General features: G+C 36.6%; 1 protein-coding gene across 1 annotated transcript in view; it reads left to right on the forward strand.

Annotated features, from left to right (window-relative positions):
• Positions 1-17,697, forward strand: part of LOC105053498 (uncharacterized) — a 57,226-nt gene that overhangs the window by 31,348 nt on the left and 8,181 nt on the right. Inside the window, exons 7-12 of the mRNA XM_073244382.1 lie at positions 4,064-4,162; positions 14,364-14,485; positions 14,598-14,807; positions 15,024-15,296; positions 15,395-15,542; positions 16,179-16,312. Of these exons, the coding sequence (XP_073100483.1) occupies positions 4,064-4,162; positions 14,364-14,485; positions 14,598-14,807; positions 15,024-15,296; positions 15,395-15,542; positions 16,179-16,312 (986 nt within the window). The remainder of the gene's footprint in view (positions 1-4,063; positions 4,163-14,363; positions 14,486-14,597; positions 14,808-15,023; positions 15,297-15,394; positions 15,543-16,178; positions 16,313-17,697) is intronic.

Here is a 17,697-nt window from a genome sequence, read left to right on the forward strand (position 1 = left end):
AAAATATGCATGAATTTAGAAAAAGAAATGGTCAGTACTCAGGTCCAATAACAGGTGAACCTTGTTCATTAATGCAGTAAGTTGAAATTTTGCTTAATGTGTTGCCTCTAACAACAATTTACGAGCCTGCTGATTGTATTTTTTTATTTCTGTTTATTTCTAAATACACATGTGCACACATATGTACATACATATCTGCATATGTGTGTGTGTGTGTGTGTGTATTATACATATGAATATACACATGTACATGTATATGTAGAAACATGTATACATAATACATACATACATACATATGCATATGTGTGTGTGTGTGTGTTGGAATGCATACTTTACGCTAATTCCTTCTAAAAGGAGTTAAAATCAATCATATGCCATCCAAATTGAATATCCAAATTTTTGAACATGATCTACACTACAAAAAATGCATAGAAACTAGAATTAATATATGTAACTGGTTTCTAACTTATGTATTAGGTCAGTGCAAAAAATGAAGTGATCCAGTTAAGGGTTTTCGTATCTTCCAATTGTCTGAAATAAGTGTTCAGATTCTTGTGAAGAGAAATTATCAGAGTAAGTGATGGAAGACCATCAAAGCTCAAACAGATTGCATGGTTATACTGAAAGATGCAATTAAACAAGATGGAATGCCAATTTATTGGAATTCTTGCTACAATCTACTCGTAGGATGGGATACACTCTGGAAGATCACCAAAGTGATAAACACTCCTTCAAAGAAGAATACAAGGTGGCACTCTTAGTGTTTAGTGAGCTTAAATTTTGAAGTTCATATCTAGCCCCGTTAAAAAAATACAGTCCAGCACACTCAATCTAAAAGGAATCTTCACCACCATCATTGTAGCTAATATTTTTAGATGGGATTATTTCTATCATGTTTATTTATCAAGTTAGCTTTCCAACACATCTAGAATACTCAAAACGGAGGCCGGATCAACTTATGAACGATTCATCGAACTTTCAGAAAATTACTGAAGTACCATACTCTAGCCCATGATTTTAAGGATGATTTTTCTTCTTCTTTTTTTTTTTGGGTCCAAATATCTGTGTGTATTTCTTATAGAAACTCATGTTAGACGAGTTAGAAGTCGGTAGGAGTTAGGAATCTATTTTTTTAACTATCTATTTAATATTTCTTTCTTTATTTTCTTAGGAAACTTGTATCCTACTGCTACTAGGAAAAGCCCATTGGGCCTATGAGATAACTCCCATAAATACCCTCCTTGTACTTTTATAAATTGTTGAAGCTTAAATAAATTTATATTTTAGGTTCTTCAATTCCTTGCCGTGGTGTGAGATCGCGATTCTGTAAGAGGTGATTGGTGTGAGGTAGGAAGCTTTGAGCATTCTTTGGCGAGGGTGGAGGTGCGAGGCTGAATACTCTTGAGGAGTTGGTGTGAGGCTATCAGTTATCCAATTTTTAGGTTTGCTTTCATGGATTCCATATACTTGTTTTGCCTACATCATTCTTCTCTAGGAGTTAGTGTGAGGCCATTAGTTATCCCATCCTTCGGGTTGCTTTCATGGATTCTATATAGTTGTGCGGGCTGGCCAGTATCATGAATGGTATCAATTACACTAGTATATCAAAATACATAATAGAGTACATGAATTGGGATTCTATTTTATAGATCATGATCTACATCTTAAAACATGGGTGGATCATAGTCAAACATAATGTCATGCTATTAAGACCATCCATTTTTGACTTGATGCTTGGGTTGGAGATCAACCAAACAAATGAATTTTGATTTTTAAGTATTTTGGTTAGTGTAGGTAATGTTCTGGATCTTTAATTTGGATAGTCTATCATCAATTTTGAATTATTTACTTCTTTTTCGAGGACTTAATATGAAGTGTATAGCCCAACTCATTTATATACAAGTATATGTACATATATACACTATGTGTACATAAACATTTTGTTTGAAAAATGTTTTTACTATTGGCCTTTACTATTATATCCAACCTATGCCTTGTGCTTGGCAACTCCCTCCCTCCATCTCTAATCATTCAGATTGCCCCATGTGGTTGATTGAATTAGAGCCTCCTCCATGTCATTTGTATTCGACACCTTATAGTGTTGTGGATCCATGCAGTGATATGGTTGCTCAGCTGCCCAGCAATCAATTTTTGACTATTTCTCTGGACTTTTTTCTTGCTCTTTGTAAAGTCATGATGGTACTTCTTCATCTCTTGTGGGCATTTTCTACATGCGGCCACATTAGGATAACCACTAGCTGGATGCTGCTTCAATCTCGCCACCCACCCCTTTTGGTCTACATCGCACAACTGACACCCCCAATGGTGCCAACCCAAAACTTACTAAACCATGCTCCCAACCTATTTAGTATTTTAAAACTCTTCTTCAATCCATTTTTGCAAGTTTGACAAACACATGTCATAAACCATCTTATTTCCGACCACAAATTATATAAAGCACATCTGCACTTTCTAAAAAGCAAAATTTTATATATTTTTAGATAAATTATTGGCTTTTATAATTTGATTTCATTCAATACATGTGATAATTTACAATATTATGTAAAAACCATGCATGTTGTTCTAGAAAATATGTCGTAAATACCAATGCACATTGCCATATTTTTCATGATTTTTAATTGATTCTATAATTATTTAAGTAATTAAATACCTAAAAGTCAGATAATTTATATTATAATGCAAAAAGGTTGAATTACTTTAGAAAATACATCTACATTTTCTATACAGAGTACTAATTCTTCATTTTTTATTATTTTAAAATTTTTGTAATTAAATTTTAAATAATAATTTAATAGAAGTAGTGGGAATCGAAATGTATAGTTGTCTGGATAGATTATCAGGATATATATAACCTAATTATAAAATATGTAAAAATAAATTTTAATTTGGTTTAATATAGAACTTTACTAGGGATACATATTTTTTCAGTTCATGAATATCTTAATCATTAGTTATTCTTTTGAAGTTGGGCTTACGTTCGGATAGCCATAACCAAGCCCAAATTTGAATAAATTACCATTAAAATAAAATAGTGGGTAGTGTGAATACCCCCAAACATCCTTTTTTTTTTAAAAAAAAATTGAACTTTATTTTATCTAATTAATTTTAAAACAAAAATATATATTTTAATCTGAAAAATTGCACAATCAATGAAAATTTATGATTTTTATGGAAAATATGATTTTTCTTCTTCAATGCATATATCATCCTTGGATCTACAACATATTTTAATATTATGTCAAATTACAAAATTTGGACATAATTTTCCTTGATTTTTATCAATTTTTGACCTATTTTAGGCATAAAATAAGCACGAGAAGAATGAAGATGATGGAAGGGATTATACTAGATTAGCTTGATTTAAGATCAAGATCAACAAATCTATACTCTTCCACAATTTTTACTCACAATGCCTACTCCCTTTCTAAAGTAAAGAAAGGACCTTCTCCTCTTTTATTGGCATCGGGGTCGCCCAAACCACCCTGGACCAGTCTGAACCGAGTGGAATTGGGTGGTTCTGATCAGTTCGAAGTGGTTCGAGATGGTTCCAGTCACTTACCAAATGGAACATTCATCTTGACCTGGTTGTTTACCTATTTGGGTTGGTACGCTCCCTAACAGGGTGGATCAGGTTGGTTTGGCATATCATGGGTGTCATTCATGTTGGCACCAAATTAACTGCACTCTATCATCTCTTGACATCATTTTCTCATGCTTGGCATGAAAAGTGATAACACTGGAGGTATACTATGTAGAAGGATGCACCTATGTGGCATCTTATCTTGAATTCATTAATTTAGAATAGTTAGTAGAAGGAAAAAAGGTGTTTGTCCATCCAAGGGAACAATTTAGTGGCAGGTTGCACAAAATTGGATCCAATAATTTACTTTTAGTAAAAATCAGAGGTCTAAATAATTTGAAAATGAAAGGGCACCAACCATCATAAAACTATCCATCATTTGGGAAGCAGCTAGAGTGGGTAGTTCAGACAATGACGAGTGACTTTTATTTCCTCATGAAAATTTGTTTTCTTGGTGACCAGGAGATAATGGAGGAAAGACATTGAGACAATTGCATGCCGAAGAGGATGATGAAGAAAGGTTCCAAGCGGACCTGAAAAAGGCCGTATGCCAAAGCCTTGGTATGCTTGTAGCCTGTATTATATATGTAATTCTTAATAGTTTCCTTCTTATATCTGTGTATACTGCATATTTTGGATTTCTAGAATCAGATTAAGTCTGTGGAATGTTTTTATTCTAGAAATTTTGGTTGTTATATCCTTGGACAATCATGTTCCTTGCATGTTCTACGTTTTCTGCAATCTTGCTTTTGTATGGGATGCTCAGTGAAAAATATCAGTTAGCTAATGAAAGCATAAACCAAATCCGACTTCCATGTTTTTTTAACATAATTTGCTTGCTAATATTATTTCTGTTGAGTTATTGATTATGCTGTACTTGATACGTTTAATATTTTGTGAATTTTGATAATTTATTGCTGATGTCATAGTTTTTACTGAGTTGTCATTTGTCCTTTTGTGGACAAAAAGTTTTATGCTTGTGTTAGCTTGAGTACAAATTTATGGAGCTCATCTACAAGGTATATGATATGCTCAATCAGCAGAACAAGTGCAATTTCTTAGTAACTATTAGAAGGGGAATGAATCCTCTGATTTTGTTTCCTAGGTCTTGTAACTGACCTGTAATAAAAGTATATTTGATTTAAGCATTTCATTAGGTTTTTTGGCTTCTTAGGTCTAAGAGATGAACACAGCTAGCTACATCTATATGAAGATGTTTTCTTCCGTCTAGGCTCTTCCAAGTCTGTGGAGTTTAGACGGTTGCTTCCTCGTATGCCTTCATATGGGCAACCCACCACCGAGCCTGTTCTTTCAGCGGTTCTGGGCATGTGTTGTTGGTGCATTGTTGGCTGGCTAATCCGGCTCAACCTAATGCTTTAGGTCTATGTTGAAGGAAAACTGGCTGAGACTGGCTTGGCCATTTAGATATCTATGTTCATAAGTATCTATCCCTTACTCTTGTGTCCCATCCATGCCAATGTCCCTTTCTTTCCCTTTCATCTGTCCATAAAATCCAACTTTGATGCCAAGCTTTCTCTCTTCATCTAGGCCTATAGCTATGAGATTCAAAGAGTCTCCCTTGTTAAAACTATGTAAGCATAAATAATGAAATAATGTATCAAACAATGAAAGAAAAGCAGATAGAAGGATGGAAAGAAGAGAACAAGATCAAAGAGTGGATTTGGCTTTAATATAGTAGGCCAAATACTACTCGTAGCCTGCTATTTTTTCATCAGGTGTCCCTCTCTAGTGGAAACATGATGAAATTAAATAATGTTTGAGAAACTGATTGTGCAGTGGTATGTGCTGCCCCTTATGGTGGTTCATATATGTACGATGCTGTACTGCCCATATCAGCAAACTATGAGAAGATATAGGGATTTACCGCTGTGTCTATTTTACTGGTACGTGATTGGAATGCCTCTGCGCTGCAGTGGTATGTGCTGCCCCTTATTGAGGGCCTTACTACATAAATTAGTCTCGTCCAGGATGACCTCTTTATAACCCATCATACTTGACCAATTATATCTCAACCCATTAGTCTCTCAAAACACAATTTTACTCGAAGCTATTGTTATTACATCAAGAAATCTCTAACAATGTCCCTTCTCTAGTTGGAGTATAGATAATGAGACATCTTAACCTCTGACAATAAGTTAAAATTCAATCAGTTGTTCTATTCCTAGTGACTTGGAGAACAGTTCTTCTTTCAGAAGTTTTTTGGACACTTAACTATAGTAATGGTAAACTTAGCCCGGTTGTCATGAATACCATTACTCCTATCAAGCTGGTTTTTGCCACTGCAGTGTGTGTCAAAGTAGCAAATACCATGTGGTTGCGCATATCCTCCAGCTGCAGGTTTGACTTTAAGTCGTTTCTTAGTTCCATCCATCAACCATGTCTAGGGGTTCAAGAGGGTCATGCGGGTCTTAATCTGACCTATATACCTAATAAACAAGCTGACTTAGACCGGACATACCCAAACTTAAGACTCATGGATTGAGGTGGGTTGCATATTAAGACCTGACCTGCTATTAGTTAGGGTATGAGCTTGAAAGAATTCTTTACAAATTGAATGCCAAATGAACTCCACTCAAGCTGCAAAAGTTAGTTCCTAGCTCCATAACTGATCTAGATCCAATCCAACAACCTTTTAAGACTTACTGAGTGGTTGGCATGTTTTGGGTCTAGTTTGACTGTAAGTTAATATTAGGTTGAGTCTGGGTCAAGCTAATTCAACACCTGACCCAACCCACTTCCATCCCTTGGCATCCTTCAACATATGATGGTCGAGAGAAGTGAATGATAAGTAGCCTTACAATATGGTAAGGAAGATTCCGAGGATAAAGAATGACCACACCATCTTAACATTCAAGCCTTCTGGGTATTTGTGCATTAATTGTTGGATGTCCAAAGGACCATAACATCATCTCTTTCTCCATGTTATGCACCTTAATTGTGGCTTAAAGTGAGAGAATAATGTCTAAACAATCAAGTGTATACGGACATTGGAGAGGAAAGAAGAAAAAGGAAAAATGAGCCATTTTACATTGGCTAAATTTTAGATCTGAAAAAAATTAAGAGAGAAGTAAAGACAAAAAGAAAACCAAAAGAGATGTTTCAAGTTAATTTTATGCAGGTATTTCTCTAATACCACAAAAGAACCTGTTTTTAAGATTTCTAGGTGTTAGCTAGATCCTAGATTACCTTAAAGGCATATATCTTCACATAATCATGCTTAAAGTTGGAATCTTGGTTAAAAATTCTTTTGCTCTTGAGAGAATATTACCAATAAAGAGAGCAATGATATATCATATTCATATAGTAGAAGAAAGTAAAAGATATGACTAAATGAGTATCTGTCCTTTGGATGATCAAGAATGAGCGAATTCTTGGTTTATGGTACATCAAGCTCCATGAGGGAAGATGGGCAGAAGGAATAATAGCATACAACCAGCACATTAAGCTGAGTATATTATTTGGCATCCTTTGAGTGGCCAAATGATGATTTACACTAATACTTATAGGTTTTTATTAGTGAAGACTTGGTTTATGGTACATCAAGCTCCAGAGAAGAGAGGCAGAAGTAGTAGCATGCGACCAGCACATTAAGCTGAATATATTATCTGGGCATCCTTCCACTGGCCAAATGATGATTTACACTCATACTTGTAGGATTTTATGGGGGAGTTGCTATATGAATAAACCTGGTCCAAAGTAACATAATTAAGTCTATTACAGTATCTATTATATATTAGGACGTTGAACTTCTAAAACACAATCTATGCTTGTTTACAAATCTCTGACAAACTTATATACATGGAATGCCAGAAGAAATGATGAAATATTTATAGGACATAGGTCTTCCCAGAAGTTGGCCCTGTGATTTTCCTAGAAGTTGGTGCAGTAACAATTTTTGGTGGAATGAGAAATAACCTTGTTAATTGCTTGAAAGCGGCCGAGCAAATGTGTCCGGATGCATCATTCGGAAGCAGGTGTGGCGCAAAACAATTATGATGCTTCTTTCATTGGTTGCATGTCTTTGTGCTAGTGCATGCCTAAGCACTGGGAAGTGCTTTGTATCATGCTAAAGCAGGTTAACGCATGCACAATCCATGGTTCTGGAGACCTTGGCTTCTTCTGTAGATAGCATATATCTAGGAAAACTGGGTGGTTTGATTGTTCTCCTCGATCTACTCTTGGGTCTATGGTGAGACAGCACACAAGTATTAACTGTAGGATTAATGCCTGTGATTAGTCTTAAATAGAAATGAGTGGTTAGAAAGCTTACCCCCCAAAGTTGCCATAAGGCTTGTTACCTATGATTTCTCAAATAGGTGTCACAATAGACTAAGTATTAGGTGCAGATTCTTTTATTGAGAATACAGTTAATTAGTAGTCATGGCAAAGTGTGCATTTAATTTTGCGGGAAGGAGGGCAAAAATGAAAGAGCCTTGGATTCTACAGGACCCAACCTTTGTCTAATATGATTATCACCAGCAAGAAAAGTGCTTTTGGTGCCAAGCAAAATGTCAACAGACATATGAGAGGACGATCTTAAGTATCCTCTGTTTAAGACTCAGAGGTGGCTAATCTTTCGGTTTGTGGGACAAAAACTATAAAATCTTGCTGGTTGTTTTCCCCTTAATTTTGAAGCGGCATGAGATGCTTACGTGGGAAATTTTGTAAGGTATGATACCATGCCTTTCTTTGTCTTTTACTTTTTTAAAAAATAAAATAAAATAAAATAAACGGCCATGAGATTGGCTAGCTGGTGGTGATACCAGGACTTCAAGGTTTTGTACAATGGTGGAAGGAACAGTTGGAGTATGTAGTTAATAAAATTTTATTCTTTTGTTTAAAAAAAAATCACTTTATGATTTAAACTGGGGGCATCAATTCCTGGGCTTGGCTATGTTTCTAGATCTAAGCCTTCTGTATGTTTTGAGTTCTGACTAATGGCAGAATTCTGATTTCATTGAAGTTATCCAAGCTGCAGTTTCTTTTTCTATAAAGCTATCTCACTATACCGTGTTTCTAAGATATATCATTGTTTAGTAGTATTTAAGAGTTTATTTAAACTTGTTTTCTTGTTTAGTTTGTTTTGAAGTTCATCCATGTGCTTTTTCATGTCTTGCAAGCAACTAACTATGCTATTGTCTCTTCAACTTTGTTAACTATTATTTCCAAATTTAATTTTTATAAGCATCATTGCATGTTCATTTAACATCCCTTGCAAGAGTAAGCAGTAATACTTAAATGATTAGGTTTAAACATGAGAAGACTCCATCTGGAGAGGAGTTAATTGTTCTTCAGCAAATTTTGAATTAAGAATAAGAATGCTAATAGAGAGAATGTCTATGGTTACCTTGAATTTAGGTTGAGTCTAGTCTTACCCATTGTTATGGTCCTGTTATAACAACAAAATGTATTGTGTTGTGCAAGGTTTGCTGTACTGGTACCGGATGGCGTGCCGGTGCCAGACCGGTATGGTACGGTATTGGTAACGTACCGTACCGACACACGGTATGCCTAGGCATACCGGTCCGGTACCGGTACATAATTTTTTTTCAATTTTTAATTTTTTTTTGGATTTTTAAAGTTAATAATTGATAAATACAACCTCAATATGATATTATATTGCATATTATTAACATATTTGGGTTCAATTTGGAGTTAGATTGCGGTACAAAGACTCTTGATCCAAAATTTCAAACATATATTTATTTACATTATATTTCAACTATGTCATCTTAAAACTAAAGAAAAAATATATAAAATACGCATTAAAATGTATCTAAATATTTAAGTACAAAGCGCAATAACTGATATACGAACCTTAAGATGTACTCTGCATTTAATTTCTTGTCGAGTGTCTGTGATGCTCGTAGATGTCTGGATCATCAACATAGTCTGAAGGGACATCAGTCCAACCCTCTAGTCAAGCTGCACCGTACTCTCGAATATTCATCATCCCATAAGGCATCCTCTTTGGATTGTAAGACATCTCAGGCCTCTCGCTAAAATTCTGACTCTGAGAAGTATCATCGAGATGATGGTACGGTTGTGGAGGAGCCCATCCAAATATGCCAGTAGCAAAATCTGATCCATAAGATGCTCCAGGCTGCATAGGGTAGTAACCACTGGAAGATGATGCCTCGGATGCACCATATGCATATGGATCATAAAGTGGCTGTGGATAATAGGATCCATAATGCGAGGATGATCCAGATACATTCATGGACCCTACTTCACGTGCAAGATCATCCGCAGCTGCATCATGTGCTGGACGACCTCTAGGAGTCCGTCATCTATATGAAATCGGCTCTCCACGATCTCTACCGACTCGTCCACCATGATTCCTATCCTGTGTGACATGCGTAAACTGAGACTCACCGGTGAATCGAATATCATCCTGTGGCTGTGTCTCATAAACGGTGGTCTCCTGTCTTTCAGTTCCTCCCTGATCATCAGATACATGGCTACTACTACCAGTATCATTATCACTCTCCCTGGTGTCCGTATCTGAACCAGATAGCTCTTGTACTCTCGAGAGTGGTGCACGTACAACTGTCTTTTTCTTCTCCCCCTTGTGCCCCTCTGTTACTGAGTTTCCTGTGATTGAGAGGATGGATGCCTTCTTGCTGGCTGTCGGGAGGATCGTCTATACATCTCTCGCTCGAATCTCTGGGAAGATGTATCGAATAGCGAGTCATGTGATGAATGAGTCCCTAGTATCCCCTCAGACTGTGGCTGATCAGCTGGAATCTTGTGGAATATTTTTTTCTGCCCATTGTCCTGGATCCACCCTGATCTCCCTCGCCACCACACTGGCTGGTCGTGGAAAGGATCCTGGCTCATCAAGCTCTGGCTCCTGCTGCTGACTTGCAAGCCATTCGATGATCGGATCGTCATCCTCGTCGGCATAATCATCCAGCGTCGGATCAGTATACTTCAACTGAACTTCCTCCTGAATATATTTTAGTCTTAACCTTAGATTGTAGTGAACATATACAAGATCGTCGAGATGTTTTTGTGTCAGATGATTTTTCTGTTTGCTGTGGATAAGGGCGAAAGTGGACCAATTACGCTCACAGCCACTAGCAGAGACCGTCTGAGAAAGAATACGGACAGTCATATGTCTCAAATTTTCTGCTGACGTTCCAAAATAAATCCATCATTCAGCTACAAAAGCAAAATTACATATCAAATTTGATGATATTATTAAACAAAATTATATATCAATCTACATTGCTCATTATTGATATGTAATTTATCTGAATTCATCTGCTTTTTGCTTACGACAGCTGATAGGACTCCAAAACTGTCTGATTCCTCTCTAAACTGTTTCGTCTGAAATAAAATATATTTATTATTTATAAATATATCAGATCGAATTCAGTTGAATAATAAATATATTTATTATTTATTATTTATCTTATATATGACATTGCGAAGAGCAGCAAGAAGCTCGCTATCCATATCTATCTCCGGAATAGTATACTGAAATCTCGGATTTAAGTAATAAGCTGCAGATAAATTTGAAGATTGATTAAGCATAATTTTATTTTCATGCTTCGAAAAAATATTTTAAAACATTCTTGAATCAAAACTTACCAGCTAGATGCAAATCTCTGCCCATCTGATAGTCCCAACGGTGCTCAATAATGTTAATGAATTTTTGAGCATGCTTGGGATCATTCTCGCTGATCTGTTTTTTTGTCCTCTCCATCATGTAATATAGGAAGCCCATCTGGGGGTATCTCTCGCTGTCCACGGCGCGAAGCACCTCATATAAAGGCTTGATATCCTTCACTATCTTCTCAGTCCGCTGCCAAAATGACTGACTCGTCATCAAGTTCTTCACATGACTTCCATCAGTGCCGGCCGTCGCATATCTGCTTTCCTGCCACTCGGCACTGACAAACATCTGATGTAGGGCTATTTTCTTCTGAAGAAGACTATCAAGTGCTATGTAGTTGGTAGCAAACCGTGTGATATCCGGTCATAAGATCTTCCCCCCAGTATACGTCCGCATCAATGAAAGAACCCATGTTGGTTGTAGATGAATCTAGTAATGGTCTGGGCAATGTTCACTACCTGCTGCATCCTGCGAATCTTTCCGATATCCATCAATATAAGATCAATGCAATGTGCAGCACATGGGGTCCAGTATATTTGCGGTCGCTGCTCCATCAGCAACTCCCCGACAGCTTTATATTGTGGTCCATTATCTGTGATGACTTGCACGACATGCTGCTCACCCACTGAATCAATCACTTCCTCCATCAGACCAAAGATATATGTGGCATCGTGCATCTTATCTGAAGCATCGATTGATTTGTGAAAGAATATTTTTCCATCACAGTATGTCAAAAAATTAATGATGCTCCGCCTAGTAGGACCTGTCCAACCATCATACAATACTGTCAGACCGTATGTAGGCCATTTATTTTTGTAAGAAGCAATCCATCTCTGCAGATCCTCCTTATTGCTGTCAAGAAGCTGACCATAGATGTCCTTAGGTCCTTGAGGATCTACACCCTGGCCGGCAGCCTCTATGGCTGAAATAGCAGATCGGTAGTAAGAATTGGCTGTTGCATTTACTGGAATATGGCTGAAATGAAATCATGATTCAATAGCTCGCCACATACCCTTTTCTTATCTTTTTTCAGCATACTGTCAATTCTCTGCTGCTTTGAATCCTTGCTGGGCAAAGCATGTGGATTCAAATCCTGAATGCTGGCTCCTGCTGGAATATCTCTGGAGGACCTCCTTCTACTGCCAAAAACTCCCAACAAAGAAGACATGTTGCGTCTGCTCTCCCTACCACCAGGCTCTCTGACTGAGATAGTCCTTAACTCGAATTCTCTTATACCAGTCGCTGATCCAGATCCTGATTCGTAGTATGATGGTCTGAATTGCTCTCTGTACCGGGCCATCTCCTCCTGCTGGTACTGATCTGTCAAGCTCGTCTGAATGACAGCCTCAATCTGTGCCTCATCATCTGGAGCAAAAGCCTCCTCTGACTCTCTAGAGTGATAAGAAGGTGGCTCTGCAGCTCGACGGTCTACTTCGGTCTTTTTCTGCTTTGTCCTTTCCTTCGCTGCTTTCGAATCAGCAAAGTGCTTTTTCATCAATTGTCGGACCTCTTGCGGACATTTCCGACACATGGACACATCAGGATAACCACCAGCCAGATGCTGCTTCAACCTAGTCATCCCTCCTCTCTTGAACTCTGTGTTGCACCATTTGCATCTCCAATGATGTCGAGTCGAGAGCATCTCGCCATGATCCTAACCGATGTCACGCTCTGGATCTTTCTTCTTACTCATTTCTGCAGGTATAACAAAATACTAATTATTTCGAATTATCTGTAATATAACACTAATTACATATATTTTTTACTATTTAAATATTTACAAAAAGAATTTTAAAAAAATCTCAAGTTAGATTCAAATATTTCAATTGTTTTGAATCATTCTAAACATTATTCTCAATTTCAAAACTAACACTGATTTTTTATTTTTTTAAATTTTTAATAATTTTTATATAAATAAATATATACTATAAAATAGTTGATTAATTAAAGTGAATGAACGTCATGCTCTAAATTTTTTTCTTATAAATATATGCAAGTACAACAAAATACGATAGTTTAATGATAATTAAAATAATTATATATAATTTTAAAATAATTTTAAAAATTATTTTAGAACTTATAAATTCAAAATAAATATGTTATATACTTCAAATAATATTTTTAAATTAACTAAAATATAACATTATTTTTATATATTTTTTATTTTATAATTAAATTTTTTAATTTAAATAATTAAAAAAATATTTTTTTATTTCAAATATTTGAAAAAAATTGAAATTAGATTTAAGTAGCTTGAATCATTCTAAACATGATTCCCAAACTCTGATTTTTTTCTCTAAAATTTATTTTTTTTAATTTTTAAATAAATAAATATTTAAAAATATTTAAAATATATATAATTAACAAAAATTAATAATTTTGGTGTCATCGTGTAGATCTTCTAAAAATTTGTCACATATAATTAAATCATACCAAAATCACAAGATTTCGGCATGATTTTTTCTTATTTTCATTATTTCTCATTCTTATCCTATTTTTAACAATAAAAATAAAAATAAATATTTACTAAGAAAATAACATATTATCTTACTTCCGGTCAAAGATCAGCCTCTCCTCGAACCATTCCTACAATTCGACGGAGTTTTTTCTTTTTTTTCTAATTTTTCGGAGGTCTCAACGGTTTCGTTGAGACCTTCATAAACTTCGGATCCTCGGGAGTTCTCTAAGAAGTTCTCAGAGAACTCTTAAGCCGCTTAATGATTTAAGTCTCCGACCCCACCCCCCTCCCCCCCTTCCCGCTTTATTCATGTGGGCATGTCGGTACGGTTCGTTCGGTTCACGCCGAACCGGACCGGACCGAACCGATCCATACCGTCCGGTTTTGGGCGGTATGGATGTGAACCGGACCGAACCGAGCGGTTTGGGGCGGTTCGGAAAATATTTCGAAAAAAAGTCTGAACCGGACCGGTAAACTACCGGTCCGGCTCGGTACTCCTCGTACCGGGCGGTTCGGCCCAGTACGGCGAACCCTGGAACTGTTGTGACTGTTGTCTACATGTTGAAACATATTTTCGGTGATCATTAAATTGCTTGATCTGTATCCCTCGTCAGCATAAAATTTCACTGTTTCCTGATTTCGTCTGGTTTTTATATCCACAGAAAATGATTATGGCGCTTCTACTAATGAAACTGCAAGCATTCCAAGCACAAAAGAGATATTTGGATCTGGCCTGAAAAATGCAGTTGGTGAATACAATTGCTTTCTGAATGTAATTATTCAGGTGAGTGTCAGGGAAAAAGATCATAGAGACATCTATACTTCTGAATCTCTGATTAGTTAGTTATGATCTAGTTCAAACCCTAATGATGTTTTTCTTTCATATAAAAATTCAGTCATTGTGGCATTTAAGGTGTTTTCGAGATGAGTTCCTTAAAACGTCATCACTGCATGTGCATGTTGGAAATCCTTGTGTTGTCTGTGCACTATATGATATTTTCACTGCCTTGACCAAAGCATCTGAGGGACAGAGAGAAGCTGTTGCGCCTACTTCGCTGAGGATTGCTTTGAGCAACTTGTATCCTGATAACAAATTCTTTCAGGAGGTAATTCAAAGAAGCTTGCTTATATGATTTTGTTTGTCTTCTCTTGTCAAATCCAGAATAGCCTGGACAAGCTTGATAGCTAAGGTTATCTCTGTGTAGCATCTTATTGGATGAAAATTTTTAAGAGGTTCTGATGCTCTCAGTTTGCATGTGGTTTCATGAACACATCTGATTTCTTCGTTGTAGGAAACTTAACAGATCTATTTCTGTTGACAGGCTCAGATGAATGACGCTTCTGAGGTTTTAGCGGTAATCTTTGATTGCTTGCATAAATCATATACATCTACTAGTGAATGTGATGCTGAATCACATGAAAGTAATAGTGTGGGTTCATGGGACTGTGCAAATGATTCTTGCATAGCACATTCCCTTTTCGGAATGGACATATATGAACAGATGAAGTGTTACAGTTGTGGTGTGGAGTCCAGGCACCTGAAGTATACTTCATTTTTCCACAACATCAATGCAAATTCACTAAGAACAACAAAGGCATGTCTTACACTATCAAGTTTATGCATAGTCTAGTCAATTGTTACTATGGTAGTATTTGTCAACTTACTAATGAACATCTCCAATCCTTTTCTCAGATTATGTGTGCAGAAAGTTCCTTCGATAAGCTTTTGAAGATTGTGGAGATGAATCACCAGTTAGCTTGTGATCTAGATGCTGGAGGTTGTGGAAAATCAAATTATATTCATCATATTCTTTCAAGTCCACCTCATGTTTTCACAACTGGTAATTTTGCAGGAATTTAGATTAACTTATTTGTCCTCTAGCTTAGGAGTGCAAGTAGGTTCATTGACTTTGGTCTGACACAGGCTAGATTAATGCCATAAATCTGTATGCAACTCATAGTTGAGTCCCAAATTGGAGTCCCAATTTTGGGTTTTGCATTCATCTTGCTTAGGAGGAAAAAGGTACAAAGACTTGTGTCTGAAGCAGAGCTGATCTGTGCCATAAATTTGCTACTGTGTCCCAGATTTAAGTCCTACTTGGAGGCCCAGTTTGCCAACAAGGTTGTAATACAACTCTGAGTCTCTGACTATATCAAATTCCAACCATGAAGAGCTGGAGGCAATATGTTTTGGTACCAATCATTTTTAAACTGAGACCTGAATTGACCATCTGTGTCCTTTATTTTTGCATTGTGCTAGACAACAAAGCAAGGCTTTGAGTACTTCAGGACAGGGCTGTTGGGATGCCCTATGTCCCAACAATCAGGATGGTGGATGTTCCATCGGTCTGGTCTATTTCCTGACTGGTCCTAACGCTCAGGATGGTGTGACACCTGCCATCCCACTAGCATTTAAAACCTTGCTATAAAGTTATACCTTTGATTTGATTGTCTGATTATTTGCTTTTATTTTGCAGTTCTAGGCTGGCAGAATTCAAATGAAAGTGCAGATGACATATCCGCGACTTTGGCAGCTATTTCCACTGAAGTAGACATTGGTGTCCTCTATCGTGGTCTAGATCAAGGGAGCAAACATTCCCTGGTTTCAGTGGTATGTTCAGAGAAAAGCTAGAACATTTTGTATTTCATAATATGCTATGTCCTGAGTTTGGTTTAATTCAGTCTTTTTATATTTTATAATTTGGGTTATTCTTAAGTTGTATTAGAGGTGAGGGAATGGTAGCCAAATGTAAGGTACTCTTGGTCCATGGTCAAATACAAGGTGGTACCTAGAAGGTGCAGCAGTAGTAAGAAAGCAACTGCCACAGGAAGAGAAGCAGCATAAATATGTGATAATTAGGCAACTCTCTCCTCAAGCTGAAACTCTCAACCTTATTGTAGACAGTCAACATTATGATATTCTCTTAATGACAGCAGGAACCTTCAGCCTTTTTCTCTCAATCTACCTTTAAGTTGAGGAAGGGAAGTTTGATGCCACTTTTCTTACTTTCAATTGTTGGGTCTTCATTTCTTTTTCAAATGGATTGTGTTTGCTAGTTCTGTAGCAGATGAACCTTCAAATGCTACTCTGATGCTTTGTTCCATTTTCTACTTTAAAACACATCCTATATAGACTTTGGTGGAGTATTCTTTTCAGGTATAGAGTTAGCAGCGGCTTTTTTCTCAAGGCATGATCTAGTTGATCTAATCATGTATAGGTTTGTCTTAATATAGCCTCAATCAAGTCTGCCTTGGTGTAGCATTCCTCAAGGCATCCCTGTATTGTGGTCTTCCATGTTCTGTACGTGCATATCCACATTTGTTTGGCCAACGGATGATGTATCTGATCAAACTAGAAAGCTTTGTCTTTTCTACCAAACAGATTCTCCTGGGGCTTTCATCTTAGAGATGCAAATAGGTTTGGAGAATTTTATGTTTCAAGCTGAAAATAAACCTCGCCTTTTACAAAAAATATTGATTTAACATTCTTTAAAGTAGTAAACAGTTAGCATATTTGCACTTAGCAACACTAAGATATCAAAACTACGGGCATACAATAATGTCACATAACATGGACTCTACTAATATACCATAATCTAAGTTAGAAGACAGTTTAGATCTGCAATTAAATCGAAACAATTAAACTAAAGGATCTAATAGACAAGGCAGAAAGCTGGGTTCAATTCATGACTGCAAGAGTCAAATTAAACTGAAATAATGGGGAAAGAAATCTAAAGCAACAAGATAAAAAGGAGTGATCTGATCGTGAGGCTCACATTAACAATGTATAAAAGGTACTTCAAAATGGCCAAGAACAGAGAGATGTGGAAAAGGGAGTGAGCAAGAACAAAAGAGTGGAATAAAAGCGGACAGAAAAGGAGGATAGCAAAAGCATGGTTTGTTTGGCAAATAAATAAGCTTTTGATACATTACCTAACTCCCTCTCATCTCACTCTTTTCTCCTTAATAATTTTTATGCCATCCTCCCCTTCCATT

The sequence above is a fragment of the Elaeis guineensis genome, chromosome 10 (assembly GCF_000442705.2).
Source record: "Elaeis guineensis isolate ETL-2024a chromosome 10, EG11, whole genome shotgun sequence".
Lineage (NCBI taxonomy): Eukaryota > Viridiplantae > Streptophyta > Magnoliopsida > Arecales > Arecaceae > Elaeis > Elaeis guineensis.